At 39.1% G+C, this 14,361-nt stretch overlaps 2 protein-coding genes across 2 annotated transcripts in view; one reads left to right on the top strand and one right to left on the bottom strand.

The window, feature by feature from the left end:
- LOC124157988 (endoplasmic reticulum metallopeptidase 1-like) overlaps nucleotides 1–6,215 on the bottom strand; it is a 37,255-nt gene extending 31,040 nt beyond the window's left edge. Inside the window, exons 1-3 of the mRNA XM_046533122.1 lie at nucleotides 6,085–6,215; nucleotides 2,830–3,231; nucleotides 375–585 (exon numbers count right to left, since the gene is read on the bottom strand). Coding sequence (XP_046389078.1) covers nucleotides 375–585; nucleotides 2,830–3,231; nucleotides 6,085–6,096 — 625 coding nt within the window. The 5' untranslated portion in view covers nucleotides 6,097–6,215. The remainder of the gene's footprint in view (nucleotides 1–374; nucleotides 586–2,829; nucleotides 3,232–6,084) is intronic.
- Nucleotides 6,216–12,228: 6,013 nt separating this feature from the next.
- LOC124157987 (trimeric intracellular cation channel type 1B.1) overlaps nucleotides 12,229–14,361 on the top strand; it is a 60,592-nt gene continuing 58,459 nt past the window's right edge. The window contains exon 1 of the mRNA XM_046533121.1: nucleotides 12,229–12,576. Within this exon, the coding sequence (XP_046389077.1) occupies nucleotides 12,456–12,576 (121 nt within the window). The 5' untranslated portion in view covers nucleotides 12,229–12,455. The remainder of the gene's footprint in view (nucleotides 12,577–14,361) is intronic.

Genomic DNA, 14,361 nt, shown 5'->3' with positions numbered 1-14,361 from the left:
TTTTATTCCCTAGTAATACCACTGTATCAATCTTATTGACAAGTTCAATGTCACTTGACCAGTTGAACAATAAATCCGTAATTAGTAGCATTTTTATATCCACATATTCCAAGAAATCAGAGACATTTTAAGTTAAAATCCCGTTGACAGTTATTGGATGTATTAATTCCTTCATAAAATAATCATTAGAATCATTGAAAAAGTAATTATTTTGCCAAGTACACAGCCTACCCTCTGATGACGACGATTACTCATCAAAACCCAGGTCGCTTAATGAAAAAAAATGAGTGGTATAAGTAACAGTTAACTAACCAAGAAACCTTATACATAATGGAATACCACTGTTACAAATGAATTAATGGATACCAAATTACCTGGGCTATCGGCAACAGTGTCAAAATGACAGTTGACAAGAAGACTATATGGTGATCGCTTATCTGCGTCTGCAGGTGAAATGCGTACAATGACATTCTGAACATTGTGGTAGACATTGGTGAGCCCATCCAGGAATCTCAGCGGGAAGGAGCCACTTGGGTGCTGGACATCAACCTCGACACGGTGCACGGGTGAGGCTGCCCGTGCAAACTGGAATGTTTCGATTCAAGCATTATTCATAGTGTACATTATTCAGTTTTCATGTAAATACAAAGAAAATGTCACTAACTTCAACCACTCTCGAATATTAAAACCCAAAGATTGATTTAGATGTGCGAGTGAAGAACCTTCATCAAAAACTGTACCTTTTTTCATACAAGGCTGCATTAAATATTGTTAGCGTAAGGATGAATATCTGATGATATTTAGGAAACAGCAGAAAATTCCCTTTCATTTCCAGTTTATTTCAGTACAACATATTGTATACATATTTAACAAGATACAAAACTTCAAACTCCACTATCTTTACGTTTTGCAATGATAGTAAGCTACCATGCTTTCAAGGAACATGTACAAATGTGAAAACCATGACAAGTTAAACTTAACGCTTTCATTTTATCATAAAGTAGTGTTGTACGAAAAGATATTCCCATTTTCAATCAAACTAATTTGTAGCCCAATTCAAATAAAATTGTTGAATTTTAGTAAAATTAGTTGAGAATCATTAATTTAACAAAGTTTAAGGAAATGTGAGCTTGTGAAATTATTATCTTGGCAAAGGATTAAGATATTTGAAGAAACTGACCAACAGCTTAGGTGATTTGTACCCTAGGGAAGGGTTACGAAGGAAAAGTGAAGAGAAATCTGGTGTATGCATTAGCCTGCTCTTAACAAAAGGTAACAAAGGGACAGAAGCTTAACATACTATCCAACAGATGGAGTGTTGCACTTCACAAGTTCCCTCCACGTACCACTCGAGCAGAAATCTGCCATTCACAGAAAATATTTGCCACCAGTCAGCCACCCAGGCCCTCTGGGACACAAAAACCTCAGCCACAATAGCAAAACAATCTGCCCTTTGTTAACTTGCTCACCTTGGAATGGGTCACAAGTGTCCCTTCAACAGCATAATTGACTGATAAGTCTCACTCCTACAAACCTTTCAAGTGGAAAAAAGCCACTGGTGAGTCATCAACACCTAGGATGCCAATAAGATATTTTATAGCAGTCAACTGATGAGATTATAAATTAAATTTAAACCTGCCATATAAATGGTTCAACTCTCTTTGTGCCAACCTTCTTCATTGTCCTGATTTTTAATAAAACCTGCCAGCGGTACAGCTAGGAATTAAGGCTGGGGGGGGTTTAGGTGCAACTATTATCTACCGGGGTGTATGGGGGTATGGAATACCCACCAGGATAAGCGGTAGGTGCAAGATTAATAAATTGTTCAAAATTGTGAGTTTTACTGCTTTTTTCTGAGGGATATTTTATTAATCCTTAAACTATTCTACAAGTAATATCAATCCAATTAAGTAAAATAGATTAAACTTAAAAATTTCTCTGAGCTCTGGGTGGGGGGCGTTATCCCCTCAAAACCCCCCCTTGCTGCGCCACCGAAACCTGCGCATCCTCTCCATAAACATCCTCCTTGTACTTCTCTGCATTTTGCACAAAAACAAAACTTAGAACATATCCCATACATTCCTCCATTAACTCTCATGACACCAGTGCAAAATAGAAGCTGAATATTAATTACTTTAGGCTGTTAAAGACTAAAAATCAGTCTGATAATTTGGGATTTAAATTATTAAATGGATGGCAAAGCAGTGTCTGTTCAGTGAGCACCACAAGATTTAAAAATGTACTGGAAAAATGGCTACAGGATAATCCATTGTACTCGATTCCAGAATACTTTGAGCTGGACTTTTCAAACGTGGTGTTTTAATTGTTTTATTGAAATATATGCGGTTTAAATGTTTTGTAAATCTGAGCATGCCTCTCCATGCCATGAATGAGTAAAGATTACTACCATTATTTTTTCTGGGAACAGGTGAAAAATACTGAGGTCAATTTAATAAAATTTAGCGCCTTTATACAAAAACTATGTTAAGTCATACTGGTTCATACATCATAAAGTCAAACTGTTTAATAGTAAAAAAATGTTAAGATTTCAATAATAACATCTATATTTTGTACAGTAATTTAATTTACCAAAATATTACATAGGAGTTGGTTTATCTGCCCCACCCCAACTTTGTACAAGATAAGAAACCTATGGCTCACCCAATTTAGTATTTAATTGCTCATGTCTAATACCCACCACAAGCCAAGCATATAAAATCATATGTTGGGTCAAGATGCTGATCATATGAATCTTTGTATCTATAACTGAGTGAGGTTCAAGATCTTAAATCCACATCCCACAAATCAGAGTTGTGAGACGTTACTCACCTCCCTCGCCTTCCTCTCAAGTTGCCTGGCAGCCAACTCCTCGTTCTCACGGGACCCAGTGGGGCGTGGGCCGAGAGCAGTGAGGTCCGACAAGTGCCTCGCCGCCCTCCCGGCAATGAACCTCTCCCTGCCTCCCACCGTCTTCTCACTCTCCACGAGGATGGGCTCAGGGAGGTGCATGTGGATGGCGAGGATGTAAGCCGTGAGCAATGCGAAGCACGCAAAGGACACGATGAGGGCGATGGGAGAGAAAGGAGGGAGGTAGAGGGAGCGACAGATGTGGTGGCCCGAGAGGCGGCCCAGAGGATATCTGCCGTCGGATCCATTTGAGGGCTCGCGGATGATATGGTTTTCTTCTTCAGATGCAGATGATTTCACCCTCAATCTCAGCCCCCGACGAGCCTACGCAAAAGAGCAAAACCAAGGATAACAATAATAACAATATTAATAAATTGTATTTTCCCAAAAGATCAGAGCACATAAAATAAGGCATGTCAAGATATTTAAAATGGAAATACAAAGAGGAGCCCAAGAAATTACAAAACAAAGAAATGGTGGAGAATGTTACACAATCAGGTTAATTATTCATGCAGATATTCATTTACTGAGTAGAATAAATTCTTCTGCAAGAAATTACGAACATTTTTAAAAGCAAAATGCAATGGAACATTTTTTATTTGATAGGGAAGTTTATTATACGTTTTATTACCATTTCCTTTGGGTCATCGATAGATGCTGACATAGATAGTTAGACAGATTATGGTCCTAACACTACCTTGATGCAGATGTTTTGAGATCCAAGTTTCACACTAATGGAATTCTGTATTTATAGCATATTTGGACAGAAGTTGTCACACATCTGTTACAGAGTACATGATATAACTAGGGAATGGAAGGATATTTGTTTTACAAAGATGAGTCTGGATGGGGAACAATACGGTTCTCTTAGTGATAATTCTAACCACTACTTTTTGTAGCTTAAAAATCTTTACTGCCCGAGTTGAAAATCCCCTAAGTATTATGAAGTAAGACATATGTGATATGAAGATACCATAACATAATAAAAAACAGTTCTTCAAAATTAACAGAATTGCATAGGGTTCTCACAAGGTAATACACTGGGCAAAGTTTTTTCATGAGGCAGTCAATACGAAGCTCCCATAGCAGGTTGGCACAAGGATGAATGCCAAGAAATATTGGAACCACCAGCGCTACAGTTTTATAATTGTATTTAACTATATAATCATTTTCTGTATTTTTTAAAGATAAAATATAACGATGATTTTTCCGCATTATGAATTGTGAGTGAGGATTAATAATTCTCACATGGAAGGTAATCATCCAGGTTAAAGTTTAGCTAAATACTGTAATTGAAACAAGGAGAGGTGCTGAAGCTGTACAGTATTTTGCTTTCCCAGATAACTCTCTCTCTCTCTCCGTGCTTGCAGCTGAAATTCTCAGGTCCTAGCCCAATTGTCACTTTGCCCTGAGGGCGCCCACTGCAATGATGAATAACTATTGCCAGTTCAAAACAACATTTGGCAGTGAACCATAAATTGCTGACAAAAACTTCTGATCTCCAAGTATGTCAGGCTAACTGGACTTCCAGCTCGAATACAATGGATATGGTAGTGACCAAAATGAATCAACTCATGACCTAACCACATATTTAAACATAACAATTGAAGCCATATATACCATTCCTTAGCTATAGATATTTTAACAGCAAAATTGCAATAATCACCTCAAATTTTATGTTGCAGGAAAGCGAAGACTGATTTGGCCATCCACGAAATACAAAGGTACTTTATCACGGTGGAGATCCCAATCAACTTTGCATGAATGCGATCATATCAGCTTTATTTGAAACAATCATTAGGGGTTATGAAAACCACTTTAAATCATTAGAACAAAGAAAATTTAACACAAACATTCACTGGTTGATTCTCTTAGGAACCTACAGAGTTTTGAAAATAATTTCCCCCGGTGTATATGTATTTCAGCAAATAAAAGAATAAGAGGTTTCTCAATCAAGTCTAGCAAAAAGGAATTAAAAGGGAAAAAGCCTCAATAAGCACCATTTACGTTCCAAAAAGTCAATCACATGTCTAATCGCTCATGAAATTTCAGCAGGAACATTATAATAAGCTTCAAAGCTGCAGAAAAGCTATTTGATGAAGAAGGAAAACAAATAGTAGATTTCCAAATTCTACACAGGCTGAAAAAATCAAAGGAAAGGCTGACACCTTAATAACTATACACATTCAGGGCAAAAGGTTACACAATAAACAGGAGATATATACCCAAAATAACCAAACAAACGACATCTATTTTCCAAATCCTGGTCATATTTGCTTTTTGAAGCACACCTTGTGCAAAATAGAGTTCAAACGACTTAATCTCCAACAGGTAGATATTTTCCAATTAAAATACTATACTACGGAATAGATATTGTGAGGGAAATAGAAGAAAGAACACAATGAATGAATTGAAAAGAAGTTTCCCGTTGGAGTATACCATAGGAAGGCATCATTACAACTATTCCAACACAATTCAATCGGACCTAAGATAGTTAACACCTAAAAACTGAGAGTTTTCACACTAAGAAAGCTACAGATATACCGCAGAGCTTCATTTAGAGAAATTAGTCATGGATAAAATTAATACGTACAATGCAGTCGGTTATGCCTTCCTCACAATAAATAGGGTTCGGACGATAGAAGGTTGGAAGTCATTCCGGCTGCATCACTGTACATTATCAATGCCTGGATAAATAACTTTCCATCCGTTTCTTGAAAAATTAGTGCTAGGTTTGAAGGGAGCAGCACTAGTAGTGTCATAAGATAAGATCTATAGTTGCGCATAAGTGCAACAGTACACTGAGATCCTAAATTTTCCTTGCTTCATAATGGAACACAATGAAATTCTCACAAGAAAACAGAAAACTACACTGTACCCTACATTTCTCGATAATTTATAGCCATAACACGAAAATAAAATTTAGCGCACCCTTTCATCTACATTAAAGGGCAGAATAATTTCAAAATGAAACAATAATGAAAAAATATGTATTCCTTAAAGATTATTAACTAATTCGAAATTTGCACAACTATGATAGGAAAAAAATTTCCACTTTTTACAGCGAAAGTTAAACTACAAAGCAAACTACTCCCATAGCAGCCCTCATAGTAACAGTTACATTCAGTAAAAGCAGCAAAAGAAATAGTGTCAATAAGTTAATTGTAAAATATTTACCTTGTCGTACATCCCGATTCAATGCTTTTCGAGCATTCGATCCACTCCGCCGGTGGATCAGAGAATAAATTAATGTGATAACCTCATGATACAGACGACTTTCACCTTTAGCGCGCGACAAGAGAACTACGAATTGCAGCAGCCAATGGTAGTGAAAAGAGAGCTCTTATCGACAACGCGGTATCGAAATGCGGCAATCTTGCATTTGCGATAGGAAAGCAAGTAAACTGGGGAAACCTGTCATGTAAATGCCTTGGATGCCTTGCGTAAACGAGTATCCTTGGGGAAGCCGGCAGTATCTGATGAAATGCTGGTGTGTGGGGTCAAAACGCTACAGCTTTTGTCTGGCAAAAGCCTCACCGAAGCATTCACTTCGCATTATTTCCTGCTTTCATCGTTCGTCGTAATTATGATAAGTAGCTTAAGGCACTTTGTTCGCCTTTGTTCATTAGTCTCTCTAGATCTCGGCCTCCGACTGCGAAGCAGCATCCTCGATGAGAGTGGATGTTGGTGGAGTGATGTATCGATTAGAGACGCTATTTTACTGAATATCTTGGATTTGAGTATGGGGAAGACCAAACATGGTTAGAAGAACCGTTTCGTGACTTTAATACTGGCCTTAAACAGTTCTCGGTACATCTGTCGTTGCTCATATGTATCCATTCAGGTAGACCGAAGGACTTAGGAGATATTAGTTACTGCAGTCAACATGGCTGTAACGCCAAATGTTTTAGAAAAAGAGTTTCTCTGTTGCGGTGAATCTTTGAAAAAGAAGAATATGTAATTCCAACGGGAACTTAAAAAGATGTACCGCTTACTCTAGATGTTCAGTTGAGTAATGTATGCCATGTTCTATTCATTAAGTATTTAAATACTCGGATTAGCCTTGTCCATTGTAGGTTTCTCATGTGATTCATTGAAATACCCAGTATATGCTGAACGTTCATCTTGAGGGGCCTAATAACCTTTAGGGTATCTCCTCGGAAGTGGTACTAAAATGTATGGATGTACCCCTGTAACTGATAGGGAAAGGTTAATTCATTGGAAAAAAACAGAACATTTCCATAGGCCCTCCTAGCTATCGCTGTGATCATCTGTACTTTTTAGCTGAATGTTAAATGTACAAATAGAGAAATTCATGATTCATATTACTAGCTTGCCTAATCTTTCCATTAGTCCAATTTTAGGGATATGTATTGCCTTTAAAGAAGTTATAGTACAAGTTTACCCTTAGAGGTATAAATTTTGTGGTGTAATTCAAAATTTTGAGGGTGGTTTGAAAATTGCAAGTAGAAAGAGTAGAAATAGCCTTTTTTATTGATTCCTGGAAATTCATGTCCTACACATCAGAAGGTAATGATGATAAATGACTGTTATATTTTCAATGCATTGTGGTGAATCAGCTTTTTGTCTGGACTCACAATCAAACTTCAGCCCTGAGTGGGGAGGGAAACGTGCTGATTTTAAGGCTATCAAAATGCGGAAGTTCAGGTACCTCTGAGTGGAATGATAAGGTTATGTATAAATACGTTTAATGGCTTAAGTCAGGAGAAGGAGTAGGGTGAACAGATATCTGGAATTTGCCAGACATGTGCTGTTTTTTTTAAGTAAATATGTGAGTGTCTAGCTAGCTTTTTACCATTCAGTCAAATGTTTTGGCTCTCTGACTTTCAATGGAATAATTTATCAAATGTTAAAGAAAAGCTTACGAGTTTATATCTAATGCCATCTATATTATTTTTTTAAGTAAATAATGAAGGTGACATTAGTTAACAAAATAATAAAGTTAGCATACATATAAACTTGTTTGCTTTTCTTTGACATTTGGTTGATTATACTGGTGAGAGGCAGAAAGTGGAACAATTTGGCTGAAAAGAAAAAAGCTGGTTAGATACTCAAATATTTATTTGAAAAATCAGGACAGGTCTAGCAAAATCCAGTTTTTGCCAGTACCTACTGTCTTCACATGATATTCATGTGGTTCTTGGGAAGTTTTCTGTTTGTTAAAACTTGTGATTATGTCCTTCTTCCATCGAACACTTTGGTTGTGGTAGCTACATCTAATATCTTCCTCTCTGTCGAGGAAATGATTTAAGGTCTGACCCTTGGAGAGATGGAGCAGGTATAAGAATCTTCCTATCACCTACTGCCCTATTGTTGAGGCTCTGCTGGTAGAGCTCTAGCCATGAGATGACTCTTCGGACCTTGAAAGTCACTGCATCAAATATTTTAACGAACATATGCATATCTATGATATTAAATTTATACAGAGTTTTTTTTTCATTATTTCTTTTCATTTGCTGCCAAGCACCAAGAACATCTGTGCAAATTTATGATCTTCAAATTAGACTTATATAGTTCAGAGAAGAATTACACAAACACAAGTATAGTTTAATGCTTGTATGAATGGAAAATTGCCAGTATATTTTAATTTACCATATTTTAGAATTCCACCTGATCAAGCCTTTAGAAATTCTCGTCATAAGATAATGGGGTTGTTGAATCAGACCATAAATCACAGGTCATTGAAAGAATTTGATAGATCGATGGCTTAAGATTAGTGGCGACAGAAAAATCTCCCTATTCAGCCGTTCTCTAGTAAGAATGAATAAAAACAACCTTTGTAATTTTCACAGAAATCTTTAATGGCACTTTACTCGTTCCGGGAGAACCTTAATTCTATAGCAAAGAAATGTCTCACTAAAGTTTACATTAAAAAGAAACGCATGACAGGAGTGGCTGGATAGATATTACTTGTGAGGCTTGGGCTCTTGGTTTCACAAACTCATTTGCGAAAGGGTTGAAGCCATCAATTTTAAGGCACGAATAGCTCTAGAAGTAAGCGATGGATTGAAAAAAATGAAAATGTCTTTATTCTTATAGTTCAATCTTGATGGCCAAAAAAATAAAACCATGAACTAGCCAATTGGGTGAAAGGTTTGTAGTTCATGGCGATAGAATTCCCTACCTATCGAGTGAGGAAGGGACCTGTTCAATTAAGAAGAAAGATTTCTCAAATGTCCCTCTCTGGTGAGAAATACAGCAGTAGGGGTGCAGCTAGGAATTAAGGCTGGGAGGGTTTAGTTGCAACTAATACCAGGGTGTGTGGGGTATGGAATATTCACCAGGATAAGCGGTAGGTGCGAGATTAATAAATTGCGGAATTTTAAGATAAATGATTCAAAATGGTGAGTTTTACGGCTTTCTGAGGGATATTTTTTATTAATCCTTACACTATTCTATTAGTAATATCAACCCAATTAAGTAAAATGGATTAATCTGAAAAAATTCTCTGAGCTCTGGGGGGGGGGGGTTTATCCCTCAAACCCCCCCCCCCCCTCGCTGTGCCACTATACAGCAGACTCCCGATTGTCCAGTTGCGGTTTATCCGTGCATGAGTTTTACACTTTTTTGATGTTTTCCACGATCTTAAAAGAAAATTAATAAAAATGATGCAAAAGCACCAGGAGCACGAGTACCAATCAGTGGTCCTCGTGCAGGGATGCTGACTAACAAAAAATATTGGGGGGGCCCAAACTGGGGATCTTGCCCCGGAAAATTTTATAAATAGTGAGTTTGAAGTTTTTTAAGCATTTTTGGAGACTCATATGATCAACATTAGAACCCTGATGACTCGAATCTCGATATCTGAACACTCCGGGTAAAATCGACAAGCCCGACACATTTTTTCCTCACACCCATAACGAATTTTTGTGGGGGCTCAGGCCCCCTGGAGTCGGTGCCGCTGTCCTCATGGCACATTTCTTCAAGAGCAGGCTAATGCTCATACCCCTCGTGTAATTAAGCTATTTCATCGAAATTTCCAGCCTTTCTTGCCCTTCTAATGCATTTGAAATTTTGGTGTGGGCATCTTAATCAATAAAGGAGACTACTCATGGATCTGTGAGAATTATGTCATTATGAATCAACAATATGCAGCAGACTTAAAATTAATAAAAATGAACTTACAAGATTTTGTGTTGAAGTTAAAGGAATGTGATTCTGGAGATCTATAGTTATACTTTTATCAAATATTCTTTCTTTGATATTTGATCATTGTTATCCCCTTCCTGGCCATTGATGCATGGATGTTTCACCAAATGAAACAATAAGTAGGATCTGTCAGCTCTCTCTTTTCACAATACCTGGAAAGAAGAAATAACATCCATTAATTAATCATTAATCCTTATGTCTCCAGAACCTAGAAGATCCTTCTTTTCATGTTCGTGAATACCTCCTGAGGACTTATAGAATTGGCTGTCCTGTGCAATAAGCTTAGAAAAATTCAATTACCCTTGATTTGATGGTGAAAATGACCATATATCTTATCAAATTTAAGGAGTTTCAAAGGCTCATAAAATTTAATTCTAAATTGGGTAAGTATGTGCTCTCAGGATACCATGATTTATTTTGCTGAATAGATGTAGTCTTAAGATTTGAACACTAGTTAACTAAGCAATAATTGACTAGATACTAAGTTTTCATGAGAGGCCTCATTACACTCAAGAATACCTTGTAGAAAATACAAAATATTTCACCATTCTTTTTTTTCAACAGTTTATGTAGACAATGAACTATAGATATGAACTCAGATGGAATAAGTTGCTCTTTTGAGTATATTATTGCTTTTTGTGGAGCCTGGACATATTCAATGCCCACTTGCATCGAAAAACTATGGTCAAAGTCACCATATTATTGAGCTTGGGTGGGAGGGTGTTGTTAATCCCTCACCAAAACCCCTTCCGTGATTTTCTATTTGAAATGGTGTCACTGTGATTGTGATAGAGGTACCAAGTCCAACACTGCTTCCTCATATCCTGTAATTTAGATGAAAAGGTAGCTTGTAGAGGGTGTAACTTTTTTTAGTTGGGCTATTACATTCAATTCTGTGAGGAGAGAATGAGAAAATACTAGCAAAGCTTGGATCTTTTGATCAGTGGCGCTCCATTTTACTAAATTGGATTAATATTGCTTATAGAATAATGTAAGGATTATGAAAATTCCCTAGAGGACCGTCAAATTCACCATTTATTTTAAAATTTTCCTCGGGGAGGGCCCCCGCAACTACATCTTCCCCTGGCGGGTATGCAATACATCTTCACCCCCCTGTATTAGTTGTGCCTAAAACCCCCCCTAGCCTTAATTCCTAGCTGCACCCCTGCTTTTGATGGATAGTATATAGAGAAATTTCGTTTTGTAACTTATACAAGGTCATAAATTAACCCAATAGAGGTCAATAAAGTACATGTAGACGCTTCTATAAGATCAAATCACCATTAATAATTTATTTTCAAGGTATTTATTCTGAACTGAGGAAACTTGTATCTGTCTTAGGACATAAGGAAGAAAGCTCTCGAGGGAGGAATTAGAATCAACTTGGTATGAGGAAAGTATGTTTTACTTTTTTATTGCTGCTCTTAATGATGAGATTCTATATCGTCATTTTAAAAATTGAAATATACGTAGAGGAAAAACGAAATGGAAACACTGCTGGTTTCAAAATAACATAAATAGGACAATTTTAAACATGATATGGAGGCCTGTGGAAAGAGTAAAACCCAAAATATCTTCACGTAGAGTAATTTTCCACGATTGCATCCATATCCGGGACGATTTTGAACATTTAAATCATATTTCAACTTCAACAACAGCCGGTGCGGCCATATTTATTCATCCGTAAAGGACACAAGTGAGCTCGGGTTGGGCACTTTACGATAAATTGACGATTCGGCCATTTTTCTTCTAAAGTGGCGTTTATGAAACAGAGAAAGCAGAATTATCCCATCGGAAGTATACTTAGGCCTATAACGCCGTCCGTGAATCGCACCCTAAATCATTGTCAAAAAGAAAGCGTAAAATTGATATTAAAAGTATAATACAGGAGCCAGCAATCAAATAAGAATAGATTTTTAATGTGCAAGCGGCTTAAATCTGTTAATTCGATCACAGATACTAAAAACGTCAAGTTACAATTTCGAGAGCGACTGGAATATCACAGTTCCGCTCGACACTCAAGGTTTCCCCTCAAGAATATCACGACGAACTCCCGCGGCAGGCGGAAACAGACGAGCGGGGTAAATCGAATGAGCTCTCCGGATCGATATCAAGGCCGGAGGTGACACCTAGGTGGCGAAACTGGCAACTAGTCGTGGTGCCAGACGAGTCGTCGGTCGGATCGAGAAGGCACGCGACGCGACGCCCAGGGAGTTGAGCAGCGGCGCGCGGAGTTCGCCCAGTGTTCCCGTCGGGTGTGCAACCCTGGGGGGGTCAACCGAGAAAGGGTGAAGGACTGTTTTTGTATAATTACGTGTGACGATCGCGGGAAGGAAGAAAACTCTCGAGGAAGGAATTAGTATCAACAAACCGCTGCCATGGATCCCGAGGCTTTCCTCGATCTGGCCAACCAGGTCACCAAACTGAAGATGTTCCCGTATTTCGACATTGCCCACTCTGTCCTCTGCGCCCTGCATGTCAGGGAGGACCTCGGACCAGGTTAGTCCCTTACGTGGCTGGCGCCTATTCATTTCACTCTCCCAGCTCTGCTCCTGCTGCTATTCTTAGTGGAAGATTCCTTCTTCTCGCTGGGGCTAGCCGGTTGTCCTCTTCAGGTCCTCCAGACGTTTTAAAGCCTCGGTTATATCTCTCTGCCGGTGATGTTGTGATCATTTCAAAATGATGTTTCGGAGGCCTCCCCTGAAAATCCGAAGCATGTTCACCGCTGGATAAGAGAGTGCCTCCCGCAACGAAAGTCGGCAACCGGCTCTGAATGTATCACACTTTTATTGTGCAAGCATCTGTGTGAAATTTTTGGCCTCCCGGTTTTCACCGCAAAGATTAGATATCTTTTGAGTTTATGATAAGAGGACCCAGATTCTTCAAAAGTCATTGGGGGAGGGGGGGGGGGGGGGGCGAGCGAGGTATGGCGTGGGAAATAGGGAAAATCGTTCGCGCTTGATTTAAAACAAAATGGTATATTTAAAAAGTATTTTCTTCTCTATAAGTAGGGAAAATTACCAGCACGTATCAAATGTTCCGGCTATATTGTTTCATCACAGAAAATAGCCGGGGATGCGCGGTCGGAGGTATAAAAAGATCGCTCTTTTTTTTATAAATATATATACGTTCGTGCCGACGCTTCTGACACATATTTCCCGCAACGCTCCAAGCAGGAGGTGGGAGGAGTTAAAAGAGGCCGGTTTTGGCTTTTTTCTTCTTCTCATCTCTTCTCATTGGGGGCTAATGTGATGCACAAACGTTTTGTCATCGAGTTTCATATCGTTCGGAACAGCGATTCGAATCTATAACGGAGGATGGCGCTTCGCCTTGAAGCCCGGCCAAGGAGGCCTCAAGCCAAAGAAGCATTCTCAGCTTCCCCCCCCCCCCCTCATCCGACACTTTTAAGAAGGGGGGGTCCCTCCACCCCCCTCTCTCTCTAGGGTTCTAGTCTTCGAGTTGGGGGGAGAGAGAAAGAGGTTTGAGGGTATATTTTCGACCCGAGATCCTCTCCTGGGGATGTGTCGTGGGGGTGGGGGTTGGGGAGGAGACCGCGGGGGCCTCCAAGAGGGTGGGGGCGGTGGTTTGGCGGTCGTGAGCTCGCGCGCCGGATGCGGCATGCGGCTCCACCGCGTTCATTCCGGAGATGCCGGACTACTAAGAGTAGTTCTGGTATTCGAAGGGTTAGCTTTAACCCGCTTCCTAGTTGGGGATGGGGTTTGAGCACTAATTTGACAATAGGGTAGTTTCCTTCATCAAAGAAAACGAAAGGCATTGATTGCGATTCGTTACCCACCATTTGGGTATTCACAGTATACAAATTATTTTGTTTAAAAAAATTCCAGTTTAGACGAATGGCAACGGTCAATTTTAACCTCATTTGAAAAAGGGCAGATTGGCGCCCATGCGATTCCACCCCACGTGACGTCTCAGGGACCTAGTTTCTATACGAGTAGATAGGGGTTTTAAAATGTCTGATATTACCAATGCATGCATAAGGCACATAGCTCAGGGAAACATCTCTTAATAATCTCACATTAAAAATACCTAAGTTCGGTAAGTTTCCTTCGTTTGATAGGGGAATAATAATCCTTATTTAAGCCAAGCACTACCTGCTAGCAGGGTACTCAGCTACCTGCTAGCAGCCTGCGTCGTATCAGCGCTCAAAGCCTCGCCCCAAGGTCACCTCACACGCCGACAGCTGGAACCAGAAATACGTCACACGGACTTTCCCCATCATTCCTTCTTAGCCGTCGCGTTTTCGCGCGCTTGAAAATTTTCACT

This window comes from Ischnura elegans, chromosome 4 (assembly GCF_921293095.1).
Source record: "Ischnura elegans chromosome 4, ioIscEleg1.1, whole genome shotgun sequence".
Lineage (NCBI taxonomy): Eukaryota > Metazoa > Arthropoda > Insecta > Odonata > Coenagrionidae > Ischnura > Ischnura elegans.
Note: the sequence above shows the minus strand (reverse complement) of the source record. Positions and strands in the feature narration are given on the sequence as shown.